The sequence below is a fragment of the Pavona decussata genome, unplaced genomic scaffold, assembly GCF_977016875.1.
Source record: "Pavona decussata unplaced genomic scaffold, jaPavDecu1.1 SCAFFOLD_53, whole genome shotgun sequence".
NCBI classification, from domain to species: Eukaryota; Metazoa; Cnidaria; class Anthozoa; order Scleractinia; family Agariciidae; genus Pavona; species Pavona decussata.
The window spans coordinates 2855020-2873293 of record NW_028145475.1 but is presented as its reverse complement, the minus strand read 5'-3'; the positions used below and the strand labels follow the sequence as shown (position 1 = coordinate 2873293).

Genomic DNA, 18274 nt, shown 5'->3' with positions numbered 1-18274 from the left:
CGAAACATCAGTCAATGTAACCTCAAACAGTCCTTCACAGGACTACACTCACCCAGATGATCATAATGTAATGTAGTTATGACACTTTTTGTAATGTTCTTCCCTCCTCGCTCCTTGTCCTCCCAATATAATATTGAAACCAGAAGGTCAGTTACATTTCTTCTGTGTTTTTAATGAGGTTTTGTCAACAAAATAATCACAGTATGTACACCAGAAGTTAGTTTAATTCAGACTCATTTTGAAAATTGCCCCAGAATATTCTGTCCACCACTTGTTGTTGTTCAGGGTGAGAAATATATTGAAATGTACATAATGTCACAAATGTTTCATAGAATGTATTTATTTTATGTGTACATGCAACTACCGGAAAATTGAGTCAGTAAATCCTCCTTATGCATGTCCACACGTGAGGTTGTGTCAGAACTAAAGACAGTGAATTTCTAGTTGCTAAATAGTGATGTAAACACTGAAAGGACTAGTATCTGTACATATATTTATTTAGTGATAATATAAATTGTGGTCATTTGTACATTTTGTTATTTCTGAATCAGTTATTGACATAATTACATTTACTTTGGAAATGTTTGCACATCTGGTTTAAATATTCAATTTTCCTGTATAAATTTACAGCACATAAAATTTAATGTACAGTGTCAAAAGTGCTCTCAGAGCTTGACAAAGATAAAATTGGTTTTGGTTGCCAATAATATGCTCAAGCTCTGAAAACACTTCTCTTAGCTGTGGCTTACTCCTACACTACTTCTTCTGGTACTTCCACGTAGTTGCTGTTGAAAAAAGTCCTTCACTTGTTGTGCGTTAGCTTTTCCTATCACAGTAGCGAGAGACTAGAACAACAGAAAAGAAAAAGGGGATCAGAAAATGTGGAAAGAGAAATTAAGTTTGAGGGTAACTAGTGCGTAAAAGAAAAATAGACAACGTTCTTTCATTACTTGTTATGATAACACTTGCAAAAGGTAAAGAAAGAACGCTGGTAAATTTTGAGCTCTGTCATGAAAGATGTATAAGGAGCTTTAGCAACAATAATGGCAACCGCAACAAGAATGTAAAAAAAAAAAAAACAAAAAAAACAACTCTGCACATGCATTACACTTTTCTGGTATGTTTCTTTGCTGTCACTGCATGACTAGGATGTGAAATTTCCAGGTGGAACGTTTTATGGAGGTCGTAAACACACGTCAACAAATTTTACATTCTCTTTCTAAACTTGGGTGCGGTCTCCAAGAATTCAACTCCAGGAAATTTCACCTATATTTGACAGTCAAAGTGAGGTGGTGGTGTTTTCCTTAGTGAGATTGAAATACATGTACATGGGCAAAATTTGCATTTTTCTCAACTAGTTTTATCTGCGATTGTAGCATGCCACAAGTCTCCCCGTACCCTCTACCCCTAAATAAATAAAAAAGATTCCTACTTACTGCAACTGATGCTTTACTGATTTGTTCAATACCTAATGAAATGAAAAAAGGAAAGAATAAATTATTAGACTATCCTGTGAGACAAGGGAAGAACAACCATAATAATATTCACTCGTAATTTTGTGGACTATATTGATCTGGTAATCAAGGAGACTGTTTCATGGACAATGAGACTACCAACTCATCCCAAGTTGTTCCATTACAAAAGCTTTGGGATGGAGTGCAAGTGGTTGTTGTACAGTACCCCTCAAAAATGTATTTTTTTTAAAATCATCTGCAGATCCAAATATTATTGAAATCTGTGACACTTGTCCAAATCAGGGGGCAATACATACACTACCTCAGACCAAAATAGTCAAAATTAAAATTATGCTTTGAGAATCTGTGTTGTATCCACAGTTCCACCCCACCCCCCCATTCTACCCACTGACCTTTTGGGCTTCTTCAGACAGTTCCACCCCACCCACCTCCAATCCCCCTACCCTCTTCCAGCCTAACCTTTCACTCTCCTTTCGTAAGTGAGAATTGGGAAGAATTAGATGTGGATGAATGCTACCAGGAGTTCTCCTTCATTTAAAGGTACTTACTGTTGTACTTGGTTAACAGAGCCATTGCTTTCTTTTGTCCCAACCCTGGTACAGTTTGTAGAGTCGCTAGTATTGCTTGGTCTGTTGGTGTTGGTTTCATCTTGATGCGGTAAGGGTTGTTTTGGGGCTTGCTCTCCAGAAACACCTAATTAAGAAATCAATAATATTTAGTAATGTTCAGTCAAAGGAGCAGACTTGAGGAACAGGTTAAAAAAAAACTGTGAGAGTTGCACATGTATTTACTTTTATTTCAAACTGGTGGTAAATGTAGATTTAATGCTACCTTTTATGCACATAAATTGGCTCTCTAATCTCATTTTAGAACAATATTTGTTTTAAATTTTGCTCATGAGAAAAGGGTCACAAGAGCTAATTAGCATGCACCCCTGCCCCCTGTACTTTACATTTACTTATTGATTCCCAATAAAATTTGCTAAAATTATATCATGCACAGAACCTCCATAAGCCGCCAGCATGAAAACAAAATTACAATTACCATTTGAGCTAAGATTTTGCCTGCTTCAGCAGGAGTCGCAACTGGAAGAAGTACCAGGCCCCTTTCAATCACAACAAACTTCTGCAGGTTGTAGAAGTACTGGGAACTTAAAGAGGTTTTTTCTGCCAACACCACTTGTTTAAATGAAGCCTGAAAATAAGGAACAAAAAGTTAATTGTTACACGGTTATTAATTTTTCATTACTTCTATTTCGAAGTTATTGTGACTGCAAAAAGCGACCCAGTTGCTCCTTAGGTCAGTGGCTGTGCACATGAGGGTAAAAAGAATATCATGAATGTAGTTTTTGCTTCACTTCTTTGTTTTAGAGCAGTTTTCTTACCTAACAAACAGCTGAGATTTGATGCATCACATTTAACTTCAAATTTATAACAAACTCAAGCCCACTTGCAGGCTATAATACCTTGGCTAGTTTGAGAAGCTTGGCTTTGTAACTGTCTCCTTCTACCAGATCTGCCTCAGTAAGATAAACTACTGCAACACCCATTGATGGGTGGAAGTCCAGTACTCCCATATGGTCATCCATTTGAACATTGACATGACTCTCTGACAAACAAACAACAATTATTCATCAGTTAGCTATTAGTCTATCAATCAGCCATGAAAGTCAGTGGAAAAGTAAAGCCAGTTGGTCAATCACCCAGTTATTCAACCAGCTAGCCAATCAATCAATCAATCAATCAATCAATCAATCAATCAATCAATCAATCAATCAATCAATCAATCAATCAATCAATCAATCAATCAATCAATCAAACACTTAAACAATCAAATGCAATCTGCCAATCAATCATTCAATCAATCAATCAATCAATAAACGGGTCAATCAGTGAACATAAATCAGCTAGTCTCCAGGCACTCTCCTCTTGCAGTGAGCGTGGACTGTACATGTAAGGGCCGAGGCATTCACTGACATCATGAGTTTGTATCAAAATTGAGTGAGCAAGAAAGGAACTCCTGGATACAAGGCTGTCAATCACTCAATCAATCAGCCTTGTTTACCAGATGATCAGTAGTTTAATGAGTATGTCAACCAATAACTACGCCAGCTAAGAAGTTAAGCAATTAACCTTGACTAACCAATCACTTAAAGAAACAACAATTCAAACAGTAACACGATCAATCATTCTCAACTAATCAAATTGGTAACTTATGAAAACAGGTGAAAATGACAGCTGAAATGAACATGTAAGCTACTGGTGTAGACAACTTGTGAAAGTTTGGTTGGTTTTCAGTGCTAAGCTTAACGCTTGAAATTTGTCAGGTTATGTACGAGACCTTGGTTAAGAAAAAAAAAGGAGAAAATTTGTAAGCCTTATTTACAAGACTTATAAGACTTCATTCTTTTTTTTAAATTTGAATTTTGGCGCCAACTTCGCGCCAACTAGTCAAAGAAGGTATTGAGCTTAATTACACCACAAACCTTGAAGAGCCTTTACAATCTCACTGCCATGAAACCTTTCGTTCACAAGAATATGACCAGAGGGAATAAAAGCACCGTGAAGCCGTGGTTGAGTGGAAGAAACTTGAGAGGACGAGTTCGACGCCATTTTCTTTGGCTGAGTCAGCGATTCGCTACTCGCTATCAGCGGTAAAAAACATGGAAGAAAGCGCAGACAGATTTGCGCATGAAATTCGAAAAGTTGTTGCTGGAACGAAGAAATTGTCACATTGAAGATATATTTTCTGAAAAAGTCCGTGCTATTCTTCTTTCAGAATGAATGTAGCCGAGTTGCTGGCATTTCAGGTAATTTTGTGTTTTGTTGGTGTACTTGAAATATCAGTCAAAAGTCTCAGCATGTTAAATTATTTGCTGTTTGAATACGGTAATGTAAGTTTCAGAGCTAAGACCTATTGTATGGAATTGTAGCCTTACCTTATATAAAAAGAAAAGCACAATACTTACCGTAAAATATCACCCACTGGGTATCCATGTAGCTGCACAGCCATCTCCTCCAACGGGAGTGCATGCATATCGTATGTTTCTTGTTCTTTTTAAACTCAAGCAAATGTAGACCATGTGCATGTGTACCCAGCTTTTAGCAGGGTGCTTTGCAGTTTAAATATCAATTTAAGCGTATAAAGTAACCTTTTAATTTTCCAAAGTACACGTAGACCTTCATCCTGTCCTTCTGGACTGTGTTCAGGCTACCTGTATACCGCATAGCTTGTACAAAATCATTTCAGACTTATCTTTTGTCCTTCCATGAAACACTGATTACAGCCTGTACGTAGCAGCTTTTCTGCTATTGACCTGCTTTCGCCTTTCAAGACGATACTTCTAGATAGAGTTTTGTGCTGCAAATACTGCACTTCTTTTGTATAGACAACAGCTTTACATGTATATTGGCTGTTTTAAGAATTTCTACCAAAAGTTGATAATTTTAAAGGTTTACATTGAACATGAAATCCTAACTTAATTAAGAATCCTATCAGAAATGAGAACAAACAAAGCTCGTCAATGTCATATTTTCTTTGATTCTCTTTTTGATTTATACCAGCCTGAAAGAGGAACAAAAAGGAAGAAAGGAGGAAAGGATGACAATGAGACTGATTCTAAGAAGAGGCCTATAGCTGCAGATACTGCTACAGGCTCAGGTCTGTCTGAAGAAGAAAGATTGAAGATATTGGAAATGGTGGAAAATGAGCCAGAGGTTAGTGGTCACCAATCAAGTAGCCTACGTGTAGCCGTACCCACCACAATTATGGTCATTGCAAATGGCAAACGCAGTTTTGATTTGCCACTATGGCAGATGTTTCTCACCAATCAAATTAGTATATTTGTGGGATTCCACGAGGGGAATTATAGATCACAAAGTGCCATAGCATACTGAGGTTAGGGTAAGGGTTAGGGCTCAGTGCTTTTTCAAATAATTCTGTAAAGGTTTTTATTTGCCTTTTTAAAAGATTCATAAATGAATTTAATTTTTTGTTTTTATTTTAGGTCGAGGCACTTGATGTAGGCTCTCTAAAAAGGATGTTACTTGTGTTTGAAAAGAAAGTCACAAAAAATCAAGAAATGAGGATAAAGTACCCCGACAATCCGGAAAAGTATGATTTCTTAAATAATTATTCTGTTTTGTACATGTAGTTTAGAATGCATGCAAAACAAAATTCATGTTGAAGAAATAACACTTAAAATTTATTACATTTTGTAATCTACACAGATTCATGGACTCTGAGCTTGACCTCAATGATGAAATCCAAAAGTTGCATGTTGTAGCCACTGTTCCTCATCTTTATCAACACATTGTTGACGTTAATGCTGTTGGAACAATACTTGGCTTGTTAAGCCATGAGAATTCAGGTGAACATGTTTGTAAATATTATTGTGCAGCATTGAACTTTGCTGTTACTTGTAATACATGTGATAGACTCGTGCACGTTACTTCAGTACTTGTTAACCGACGATATTATTTTGGTACAGGTATTGCTGGGTTCTCTTTGATGACCTAAATTTATGTTCATCTTATTGATGTATGAACAATTTTCTCGCAGACATATCTATAGCTGTTATTGACCTGTTACAAGAAATGACCGATGTGGACACATTAAACGAGAGTGAAGAGGGAGCTACTGCTCTTATTGATGCACTTGTAAGTTTTTTTTGGTCATTTTTAGTCTTTTGAACTGTGTTTGTTACATGTACGAGAGTTGTAATAACAATCGTCCACCCACAAAGCCCCTAAGTACAAAATGTTCAATGTTTGACGGAGTTCTGAAAAAAGGTCTGTACAATGGCTGATTATTAATTAAATTAAAAAATAGTTAATAGCCAAACAGAACCACTAAATACAGTAAATATGTCTGGCAAAACTGGCCCCAGTTCAAAGAGAAGATAACTTTATCCAGTGGATAAGTTGCTATCCAGCGGATAAAATGTATTGGTTGGAGTACATTTTATCCACTGGATAGGGTTATCCATCCTTTGAACAACCGAGCCAGATTTGCAAGTGGTTGAATGTTGCAAACTTGGGTCCACTTTCAGCTTCATTTGAACAGTGCTTGACCTGTAGTTTTGCTTTCTTTTAGCTTGATGGACAAGTTATTGCTCTGTTGGTGCAGAATCTGGACAGACTTGATGAAAATGTCAAAGAAGATAGTGATGGTGTACATAATACTCTAGGTCTGTATGGTTCTTGTTTAATGATTTGCGGAATACAGTACATAACATGGAGACTTTCTTTTAGAAACCTTTAACACCGGACAGCACATCTTGCACAGCTGCCACATAGTGCTGTATGTAACTTGTAATAGGTCTGATACGACTACATACAAGTGATCTTGGCTAGTTAGGTTTATTTTACTCAGAATGTAACATCTATTACAGGTGGGTAGATCAAAGCAGCTTGTGACTCAAAATGTAGTGAAAGCCCAGGCTTGATCTTTTAAGTGTAAATCCTAGATGAGGCCATGAAATGGAAATTGATAAATAAATGAAATATTTAAGTAAAAATAAGTGAGTCTCAAATACAGTTCCAGGCAAATGTAAGTCAACAGTCTCTTAAGCCTCTCAACTCAATACTCGATTCTTACAAGAATCAGGTACATGTATCAGGAGTCTCTATTTTGGTGTTAAATGGAAATAGAAGAAAGGCAAGCAAGGTTTATATGATTCGAGATTAACGGGTTCATGCTTAATTTTTCTCACATTCAGATGCTTTCAACCTAGATGTAAAATTTGTAAACAATGTCAACAAAATTTGTGGAACATGCTTGCCTGTTTTTATACAGCTGTTTTGTCATCTAAAAAGTCAGAAACTTTTTATTCAAACATTAATTACTTACTACAGTCAAAACCTCCACTAACGGCCACCTCTCTACAACGGCCACTTTTTTTTGTCCCGGCGGACAGTCCATACATTACCTCTTGTTTAAATCTCTATACAACGGCCACCTCTCTACAACGGCAATGGCCACTAAAGTGCATCCCCAACTGCCAAAATAACCTCTTGACAACGGCCAGTACAGCTCTTTTTTGTGAAAACAAAATCTTTTTTATAAGTTGATCCTGTAATCGACATTTGTCTTCGGAACATTACGTTTCTGTATCCATTTTAATGATATACGTATTTTGATTGTGTTCCATTTATAGGCTGCAGTAAGCATAAATTGTCTACAATAATACAGCAAATGTTGCGAACCTTGCTCATTTCGTCTTGTTAACATTTTGATTCAAAACATTATTTACGTTTTATTGTGTATTTTATCTGTATAATTATACTATTTAAGATTGGATTGCCATTATGGGCTACAATGAGCATGAACTTGGCACAATAAACATGTTGTACTTCCCCCCAAAAAAGGTGTCATATTACACCCCTACCTCCCCATAACGGCCACCTCTCCACAACGGCCATTTTCTTCTGTCCCCAAGGTGGCCGTTGTGGAGAGGTTCAACTGTACCTAAAATTAATGTGCTTGCAAGTGCTAAAAAGTGCCTGTCCATTTTCACTTTAGTATTAACATCCAACATCTAACACTTTGGCATTAACATCTAAGGTTGTGCTTTTAGGAATCATAGAAAACATGACAGAACTCAGAACTGCTGTGTGTCAAGCAGCAGGGGAGCAAGGGATGCTGGGATGGCTTCTTAGAAGACTTAAGGTAATTTGTTTACTTCCATTACATGTAAGTAATCTGTTATTTGGTCATGGCCTCTAAGAGACGTAAGAGAATGATCTGGCCAGTACAGCTGATGACAAGCTTATTATACAAATTATTGTTTTGTATGTACCTTCAAACCTCTTTATTACAGACACCAAGGGGGACAGGAATAAGTGTCCGTATTATAGAGGTGTCCGTTTTAGAGAGGTAGGCTTTATATGGATTTCGGTCTCTCGGGGACCAAGTGAACTGTCCATTATAGAGAGGTGTCCGTATTATAGAGGTGTCCGTAAGAAGTGGTTCTGCTGTATTATTTTTTCATTTAATTCAGCCTCTCCATCACAAATGAGCCATCTGTAAACCAAAGAATTAAACTGTCAGTGCACCTTACTATTATTTTTGTCTTTAATATAATTATTATTTTTTCTTTAGCAAAAACCTCCTTATGATGCCAACAAACTGTATTGCAGTGAAATCCTTTCTATTCTACTTCAAAACACAGAAGGTAAGTAATCATTGTGATGTTCCTGGATTGCAATAATTATTGTTTATACCCCTTAAATGAAAAACTTTAGTTTCATCTAAATTATAACATTGCTGCTTTTCTGTTTCAGAAAACAGGCAACTTTTAGGAGAGCTCAATGGGATCGACACACTGCTCCAGTGCTTATCAGTAAGTTCTTTTAGCAACATGCACGTACTAGATTTGAATCTCCACTAACAGCTACCTAAAATAACCCACTTTATTCTGATACGTAAAAATTAATTACAGTGTATGGCAAAATCTCTACAAAAAACATTACAAATTTACTTTCTCTGGAGTCTGCCATCATTAGCCATCATGTGATAAAAATCTCAAACTTAAACTGTACAACTTACAGGGACATAAGAATTGTAATGAAAAGATCAATGAATTTGAACAACATTGACTACTATTGAAGGAAGAAGAAGAAGAAAAAGAAGTACATGTATTTGATCTGTCACACTTACCATGCATACATTTGCACGGTTACTAGCCTGCTAGAAGCTCAAATTATATCTTTGAAATGAATGGTCTTTCCTTGGATGATATTATTTTAGGTCAGATGATCACTGGGTAACCTAGACTAGTATTAGGCCAAGATACTTTTGTACCAGCCAAGAAGGACCTCTTAAAATGCACTGATCTGGGCTTGTGCCCTGTGAAGTAAATTTGGTTCTTCCGGCTTAAAATTATAGAACAAATATACAGTTTAGCTATGGGAATTGATCATGGTGATGGGGGACTACATTATTAAAAAGCTACCAACAACTGAACAAGTCTCTTGTAGCTCTTTGCAAAACTCTCCGAACTAGCCATTTTAAAGTGTTTAATGGTCTAGCTCCAACAAGTCTCTTGTAGCTCAGTGGTAGAGCATCCGAACTTGTAATGGTAAGGTCATAGGTTCGACTCCTGGTTGTGTTCAACTGTAATTTTCTTAACTCCGTTAGCTGTACAAACGTTATGATGCCACAACCTCAGATGAGTTAGAATTCATGGAAAATCTCTTCAACTGTTTATGTTCATCACTGATGTGTAATCCCAACAAAGATCTTTTCCTAAAGGGTGAGGGTCTCCAGCTTATGATTCTCATGCTAAGGTAAGCTATACCATCCATTCATCTTTGCCTGTAAGGGCTGGAAATAATTTCTCCTACTAAGAAGAAAGCTTGTCCTGCTAAGGAGAAAGCTATGGACATTTATTTTGATTGAACATTTCAATTCACAAAATCAGTCAGACATCCTACACCTCATCCTTTTTATATGCCACAATCTATAATGGCATGTATAGTAGAATACCGACTTTTCAAACATCCTAGGGAACTGAATTTGGTTCGAAAAATCGGGAGGTTCAAAAATCGGGAGTAAAAGTCTGACCGAAGCAAATCCAAGGGAGACAACTTTTGGTTTGAAGAGTCAGGAGTTTCGAAAAACCCAGGGTTTAAATAATCCAGATTCCACTGTGCATGACATACTAAATTGGTCACAGTGCATTAGAAGGTGACCTTTCTCTATGTCTTGGAGATAAATGACTTCATCTGACATCTGATTTCTGTACACAGACAGCGTCTTAAAACATGTAGTATAATTTGTCAGACATTTAGAAATTTGGTCTGACAATGTCCAATGATGGACTGCTATTTTCAGCTCTGCTGTGGTTTTGGCACAATTTGAGTTTTGATAGTCTCTTGTTTTCGAACTACAACCTACCCTAGTATTGTGATCAAGTTAAGCACCCTTTCTTTCCAAATTTCCAGTCCCCCCCCCCCCCCCCCCCTCTAAAGTAGTCGGGAAGAGTGCATGGAATAAGCGAACTGAGATTTGAGTTACACTGTAATGTGAGTTATTCTGTTCAGTTCATTATTGCCCTAATAATTACAAGCTAGTTTTGGAGCTGGAACATGAAAACATAAGTTCCATCTATACTTAATCCAGGAAATAGAGTGGAACCCCACTTTACGGACAGCCACTTAAACAGACACCTCGTAATTAATATGCACCGTATTGTTGGTCCAAAACCATAGATTTTACTTTAAATTGTCCCACTTAATGTAAGGAAACTCCGTAACACGGACATTTTTTCTGGTCCCAATGGTGTCTGTAATAAGTGGGTTTGACTGTACAATGTGTTATATTAAAATGTTCTGTGTGTGCTATTGAGTGCCTTCGTTTGTAAATTTGATTTCAGAGAAAAGAAGCTTTCTCGGAGAAGTTCCCTGAAGGTGCTGGATTATTCCATGCAAGGAGCTGAGGGCACTGAAAACTGCAGCAAGTTCATTGAATTTCTAGGGCTTCGAAGTTTGTTCCCTTTGTTTATGAAGGTACGAAACCAGCTGTTAAACAATAATATTGAAAGGCTGGGAGCATAACCGACCTAAATGCATTTCAGGTCACGTTTTGTATTTTTAACTCAGATTCACCGGTGCTTTTACATGTGGCCTTGAATTCCTTCAGGAAACGTTGCTCCAATGTTTTATCCGCTGTTTTGCGCTTCATCTGTAATAAAAACCTATGATGATGGGCAACTTTTCCGTTTTTATCACAAAGCGATGCGCAAACAGCGGAGCAACGTTTCCTGAAGGAATTCAAGGCACATGCAAAATCTCTGGTGGATCTGAGCTAAAACAACAAGAAGTGATCTGAAATGTGTCGTAAGTCGGTTATACTCTGAGCCCTTCCGCAATTGTTTCCGTCCTGAACATGTGGATTTCCAGGAAATGCACTGAAAACACAGGTTTCTTTGGTAATCAGTTCCATTCATTCCAACTACACTTTCCTCTCGCCCCGAAACATTTCACAATATTTACAAATAATGTGCGCATCAAATCGATAGAAAGAAGGTCAAATTTCATTGCAAGATAATTGTTCACAACATTAGCAGATTTTTTATTGTTATACACAACACATTCAGATGAAAAAGGATTTTTAATTGATTTACTACTTTCTGTATGGGAGAACCTAGTTTACTGGCCTAGCTCTCACGAGTCTCCTGTAGCTCAGTGGTAGAGCATCCGAACTAGTGATCAGAAGGTCTTAGGTTCGACTCCTGATAGGAGCACTCGGATTTTTTTCCGAGTATGCCTGTGTCACTGATTGATAACGTACATCTGTCAAGTATTCATGTTGTTTGCTGGTCTTGCCTTTCAGCCTCTTAAGAGCAACAAGAAGTTGGGATCTACAGAGGATGAAATAGAAGGTGAACTTTGCCTATCTTATGAAAAGGTCTTACATACCATGTTGTTAACTGAGCTGAACCTCTGTTTCTCTGACAAAAAATGATTACTAATCTTTTTCTTCCAGTCCATTTCAATCTTAGGCCGCCCAAGCTTAGCAAAAGGAAGGACAGCGAGACAAGTCGTGCGTAACTCAAGACAAAATTGCCAAAATCTAGCGATTTGTTCAATAAGATTTCAGGATCCTTTCTCTGAAACTTTTACTTCTCATTCTCAAATACTGTAAAGTTGTCTATTCTTCGGGATTTTCTAGAGGTGAGAATGATTCTCTATGCGGTTACTAAACAAACAACGATCCGCCATATTGAATTTTAGTTTTATGTCAACCCTGAGGAAGACGAGTAAAACTAATCGTTTTAACTTCTAGAAAATCCCGAAGAATAGACGACTTTGAAATACAAAAGATTTACACTGTATCAGTACAAATGCCTTTCATTACGTACAGTTTAAATAGAAGAAAGACCCTCACAGTTATTTACGCAACGTAAGCAGTTGCGAAACGAAAGCCCGAAAAAAATCCAGGCTTGAGCGGCATTCGAACCCATGACCTTTGAGATGCCGGTGAAGTGCCTAAATTGTTTTTCAGGCTTTTTTTTTTTTGGGGGGGGGGGGGGGGGGCAACTACTTATTAAAGTTGCGTAAATAACTGCGAGGGTCTTTGTTCTATTTAATCCGGCTTTCACCCGCAGTTCAGATGTATATTTAGTATATTCATATTCACTACGTATAGTGTTTTACTTTTTGTTGCGTGGTCAGTTGGGTGATTTGAAGCGCTTTCAGTCCATTATTGTTTCTTTCCCTTACAAATGCCTTACAATTCAAAGAACACTGACTCAGAAGGTCTCTTAATGCGAACGTGGGATTAATGCGAGCTTGGGTGGCCTGTGTTTGAAGCAGCACAGGGATGTCACTTGTCTCATTTCTCGTCATCGTTCTGTTGTCATGTGGAGGTGTTCTCGTTCTACACCACCTTGACTGTAAAATAGGCTACATCAATTGACGGAAATGGTGTGAAATTATTTATTAAATGCTAAAGTTATTGAGGGCCGTAAGTTAGGAAACTGTAACGGGTTGTTACGCCTTCCTCTTTAAATAAAGTTATTGTATTGTAGAGTGAGGACTTCTGTCCTTATAGTTCCCCGGGCTTGCTATCCCTGTGGAGGAAATTCAAAGCAAAGTGCTAGTTTGCGTAGCAAGCGTTTCCTGGAAGCTTCTGTGCGAGCTTTGGAACGAAGTCAAACAATGAGGAAGAGGGGGTGGGGAGGGTTACTCTTTATGGTAATAATAAATTAAGCTTTCTGAAACGTAAGAGGCATACAAACGAAGCAAATTTTTGATTTCGACGTTCTCGCGGCCATTAAGCGAAAAATCCAAGCGCAAGCATGAGAAGAGTTTGTAAATAGAATATGCAGAAAGAGGTCCTTGACCATCACAGGCCTAGACCGCCCTATACACAGAAATTATCAATTATCGGTTCTTGTTTTTCTCTTCACAGAACACACTTGCTCAATAATCATGTGGCTTTTCAGAAATTTGTTGGGGAACTTGAAAAATCGACTTGTACAAAAGTTTGTAGAAAATGATCACATCAAGGTAGACAGATTGATGGAGCTACACTTCAAGTACCACTCCAAAATACAAGAATGCGACGCCAAGATAGAGAAAGAAAAACAGGTAGGAGTGATGTTGGATTTTTGTGCGACACAATGCAAACGTAAATGGAAAGTGAGACTGGGAAGAGACACCTCACACGCGCGCATAATCCGCGCGAGATATCCACGCTCTCGACCCCTCATGCCTCACCAGTTTGCGCTTTCCATGATTAGCGTCTCCCTCCGTTAATTTCAGGAGAGCAAAAGACCGTTTTGCAGTCTTAAGTCGGAATGATGACCCTGAATATTAGTTTCTAACAGTTTTCGTTGCTTATAATAGGAACTTCAAGATGAAGGTGAGCAGATCGACGAGGCATTGGAGGACGAGTTTTACATACGGCGGCTGGACGCTGGTCTGTTCTGCCTACAGCTCATCGACTGCATTATCATGGAAGTCTGTTCCTCTGGCGTTGCTTCGGTAAAGAACATAGTTATGCTAATGTGCTACTTGAAACCCTTTGTTTCTTTAAAAAATAGTCACTGGGTTAAACTAACAGCTCCCCTAACAGCCATTAAACGGGTAGGCCGTCTTGTCAGACGATGGACTGTGCCTAGGTTTTCAAAGATGATTTGAATTGTGTCCTCTTTGAGTGTGGAGGCCGACCCGGGATTGCGTAAATCACTCAATTGAAATCAGATCAAATTGGAATGTGGAATGTTTGGTTTTTGAAGAGAGGAGAAAACCGGAGTACCCTGAGAAAACCTCTCGGAGCAACGACAAGAACCCACAGCAAACTCAACCCACATATGCGGGACATATGGTGTCATCCCTGCTCCCTAGGGTGTGACAAGTCACACCACCCCTCCCTTTACGACATCAGTTACTGGATCAAAATGGCGAAAAATGGGCACCATTTGCGGTTTCTTTGGGTCAGGGATTTTGTAGTCAACAAATTGGGTTTCGAGTTTTAGAATTTGTCTCCCACTATGATCCACCGGGTCTCGTAAAACATCCTCAGCTGGAGGTCAGAGATCGACGCCCTTGAGATTCCAAGTCACGTGTCCTAATTAATTAGCTACCCACATTGGCACCTGCGAGATAACACGAACAGCTTAGGCAAGTCCGTCGGTTTGTCGTTAAGTCAATTCCAACAGTGCCCATTCCCCGCCCTCCCCCAAATGGGCCGATTTTTTGAAAATATACTGACAGATGCCACACGGCCTGGACAAACTAATCGTTCAAATGCCCCGGGGTAGTGGCTAAAAAGTGTTTTATTTTCTTTCTTTCTCGTCTTACTTCCAGAAAAATCTGAGCTAATGTAGGCCAAATTTAGTCCTAGCTAGGTCTTTTTTCCCGTAGTATTGTAAAAATAGGTCATTGCTGTAAGGTGATAGAAGTGAGATGGTCAAATGCCCTGGGGTAATTGGATGGAAGTCTGATGCCTGACTTCGGGAATGGACAGTGTGGGAAAATGCCCCACTATTGCCCGGAGGGGTACAGTTGGAATTGACTGATGCATTAATTCATTTTAACTTGGTTTTCGTCCTCGCAGGTAAAACAACGTGTGGTCACTCTGTTAAACCAACACGGAGGATCCATGAAAGACATAAGAGTGATTATGCGAGGTAAGTAAATAAAATTAAAGACATTTTAGAGGTTAGTCTAGTGGTTTGCGATGGATTTGAGTTGGGTTTATGTTTGCCAAGCTTTAAAATAAACTCAGGGAAATTGTGGTCACCGATTGGAACATTACTTTTTTTTATCCTCGCCTAACCAGCTGCAAGACTTTAAGTAAAAAATGCAATTTTAATTATACGCCTTTTAGGCGCCTAGCACCCGTAACTGTCAGGTTTCAATTCATATTTTAATGGGTTTCGGCTGTAGTGAATGGTAGCCCTATGATTATTTTTGTTTTAATCTTCAAAAACACCCACGAGAAAAGCTCGCTAGTGTTAATAATATGGAGAGTAAAAAACGTTATGTAAAGCAACAGGAAGCTGTTAATTTTAGCAACAGTGTTGTGTAACATATTAGTTTTCACTGGCATGTGATACTGAACGTTTATTAACAAGGTTGTAGGGTAATGTTACAACAAAAAAGTGAGAGCAGTGCTAGATAGCTGGATAAATATGCTCTGTTTATACATTTTTTTACTTCCAATCTGACATGCAACAGTTGCTGAGAAACTTTTTGGGAAATTTGAGGCTTAAATGGGATTCGAACTCTTGGTCTCCTTTAATATTACTGTGTAGCACTACACAGACGGAGCTGTAAATCCTTTAAGGGCTCCACTAGTCACTAGTCTCGTTCTGTTATGGAGCCGGTGTCTCAACACCTCTGCGACTGCAATGCATATGCAGTGAAGTTTGTAAAAATGAACCGAGACAGTTTCGGTTGTAAACACAACAAATGAGCCTTTTGTCGTCTTTCTTTGGTAAGGCAGGGCGCACTCCACACGAACGAATGAGTGAAAGATTTTAAAGATGCACAGTTAGGAAGAATTGCGACTATGTATAGCACAAATTACATGTAATAGTACGAAGTACTTCCTCTACACCAGCATTCTTGCGGTTTTGTGTAAATTAGTTGGAAGCGATTTTACTTTTTTCTTAGTTTTAAGAAAGAATTGTAATCCGATAAAATTTAAAGGATGAGGGGTTATAAAACGTAATGCTCATTAACAGGTGAATTTATGATTACCAATATCTCTTCCCGTTATACGCATTCAAAATTACCACCGGCGAGGCCTGATAAAATGTAAGGCAGCGAAAAGTTCTCTTACAGCTAAAAGCTGCAAGGGTGTACCCGAAAAAGATTTACATATAAACATACGCGAACCTGGCGAGTGGCAGATTAGGAAGCTAGACAGCGTGTTTGACAAAAATCCAAAATTGGCTTTGTTTGTTTCTTTCTTTGTATCCAATTAGAATACGCTGCGAGTGTTGGGGACGCGAAGAGCAAAGAGAGCCGAGAGGCTGAAAAGAAGAGAATCCTGTCGCTTATCGATCGATTTTAACCCCGGTTTTCGTTCACCAGAACGCCAGAGTTCAAAGATCCTCGCGAAGATATAGACTTCCAAATTTCGTTGTGTAAAGTATTCAAAGCAAAACATCGTCATTGAAAAATTCTACAGATTTGCTTCGAAAAACAGTAAGGCGCTTTGGGCAATCCTCGGCAAAGTTGTTGAAGAGTTTCCGTTGTGACGGCTTGGAAGTATTCGTTTCCATGAATAACTTAACAGCAGCAACAACTTTATTCACTAGCACAAATAACATTAATAGAAAAAATTTGAGGACCCGCAGGTAGCTATTCGAGGCAGGCTCATGGAAGAAGGGGATGTTACGTCGGTAACTCTAGAAACAGTCTGGATTTAATCAGTGAGAAGGTCTCGATGTGATGTATCAGCGCTCCGCAAAACCTAACAGAGGAAAAGAAAAGAAAAAGAAAACATCGCTTCAAGACTCGTGATTCAATCTGAGAGACATCAATATAGTCATTTTCAGTTTTCAAAATTTCAAAGGAATTTCTTTCTTCATGATCGCTCTCCATCATATGGAGACGTCCTTTTTGCTTAGCAACCTGTTTAAATAGGGAAGTAAAGAAACACAGCTTTCCATCCATTGTACTCTTTATTGCCGCTTGACAAGACTTAAAACAACGGCTCTCGGACTGCGAACGACACGGTTTACAAGCTGCTTCGAAGGAACGGGAAAACACGAGCGAACGAAAATCACGTGATATTACAAAGTTGTACTCTCTAGGGCAGGGTCAGGAGCGAGTGTGGGCTGTAACAGGGACTTGTTTCTGTGAATAGATCTCTTTACCGAGAGCGACGTGTGGCAAGAGAAGGAAAGAATTTACTTGTTCCTTTAAATAGCGATTGTAGAGATTTATTAAATGTTTACAAAAATGCACTCTGGTTTTATGATGTACAGGGCCTCGCAAGCCTCTAGCTCTAAATCTCACTGTGCATAAATAAATTTGCTTTACTTCACTTTTTACTCTACTGCAAGTTTTAGAAATTTTCCATTACAGGTTATTTTTTTTATTTATTTATTTTTTTAAAGTAAGAAGCATAACATATTTGAAAAGGACAGAAATAAGGTAGCCTAGGGCTGATGTGGGCCTTTACCAATTAAAATTATAAAATGACAAACTCACAAAAATGTTTGCAAGGTAAAAACTAAAAAAATATTTACAAATTTAGAAGCTGATTAAAAATATACAAAATCATCCAAATCTTTCTTCAGAATTACTCAAGTGCCTTAGTAGTAGTCAAACAGGCAGTAGCAGTGGTCAAATTATAACATTCGTGGTTTGGAAAAACTGAACTTGCTTCAGGCACAAACAGGAAATCAAAGAAAATAGAAACAATATACCAATAATAGGACAGTAAAAATATTACTGATGTGTTTAATCAGACACAACTAACCACTTAGCGACATACTAAGTAGCGTGTGTACAGCCCGCCTCCACAAGAAAATCGTGGAGGGGGGCTGTGCACAGGCTTCATACTAAGTGGGAGAATACTTTGTTGAGAGTAAGTACTTTTCGTTCTCTCGTAGTAAGGAGTTTTCAAGCGTACACAGTTCAATTGTAGTTCGAACCTTCCGGCCAATGAGTTTGCCGATTAAAGTTCGTTTGGCGAGAAAATCGTCTCCTGTTTCTAATAACGTTAGCCTACGTAGCAATTTTTACCGTGGGGTTTCTACGTTTTTCGTTTTCTAACCGCCCGAAAGTTTGCACAAGAGCGAAAAATGGGAGACCAAAAGAGGCAGAAAACCC

At 38.4% G+C, this 18274-nt stretch overlaps 2 protein-coding genes across 2 annotated transcripts; one reads left to right on the top strand and one right to left on the bottom strand.

Moving 5' to 3' along the window:
- Positions 1 to 585: 585 nt before the first annotated feature.
- Positions 586 to 4225, bottom strand: LOC146480487 (Fanconi anemia core complex-associated protein 24-like). The gene is made up of 6 exons (XM_085109670.1): positions 3961 to 4225; positions 2941 to 3083; positions 2520 to 2669; positions 2024 to 2168; positions 1437 to 1468; positions 586 to 845 (listed from the first exon to the last, which is right to left on the bottom strand). The coding sequence occupies exons 1-6, from the start codon at positions 4085 to 4087 to the stop codon at positions 735 to 737; spliced, it is 708 nt and encodes a 235-aa protein (XP_084965796.1). The 5' UTR covers positions 4088 to 4225; the 3' UTR covers positions 586 to 734.
- Positions 4144 to 17403, top strand: LOC146480486 (beta-catenin-like protein 1). The gene is made up of 16 exons (XM_085109668.1): positions 4144 to 4284; positions 5039 to 5191; positions 5482 to 5588; positions 5705 to 5844; positions 6036 to 6133; positions 6570 to 6663; positions 8053 to 8144; positions 8577 to 8649; positions 8759 to 8817; positions 9615 to 9763; positions 10852 to 10984; positions 11811 to 11859; positions 13392 to 13570; positions 13829 to 13966; positions 15042 to 15114; positions 16417 to 17403. Exons 1-16 carry the CDS (start codon positions 4255 to 4257, stop codon positions 16503 to 16505), a joined length of 1656 nt encoding a protein of 551 aa, XP_084965794.1. The 5' UTR covers positions 4144 to 4254; the 3' UTR covers positions 16506 to 17403.
- The last annotated feature ends 871 nt before the right edge of the window (positions 17404 to 18274 follow it).

Coding starts and splice junctions, on each gene's coding strand:
- LOC146480487 (XM_085109670.1), bottom strand. CDS start 4,087: ATGGCGTCGAACTCGTCCTCTCAAGTTTCTTCCACTCAACCACGGCTT. Junction 3,084..3,960: donor GATTGTAAAGGCTCTTCAAG/GTTTGTGGTGTA, acceptor TTTGTTTGTCAG/AGAGTCATGTCAATGTTCAA. Junction 1,469..2,023: donor TCTGTTAACCAAGTACAACA/GTAAGTACCTTT, acceptor TCATTTCATTAG/GTATTGAACAAATCAGTAAA.
- LOC146480486 (XM_085109668.1), top strand. CDS start 4,255: ATGAATGTAGCCGAGTTGCTGGCATTTCAG. Junction 6,664..8,052: donor TGGTGTACATAATACTCTAG/GTCTGTATGGTT, acceptor TTGTGCTTTTAG/GAATCATAGAAAACATGACA. Junction 8,145..8,576: donor GGCTTCTTAGAAGACTTAAG/GTAATTTGTTTA, acceptor TTTTTTCTTTAG/CAAAAACCTCCTTATGATGC.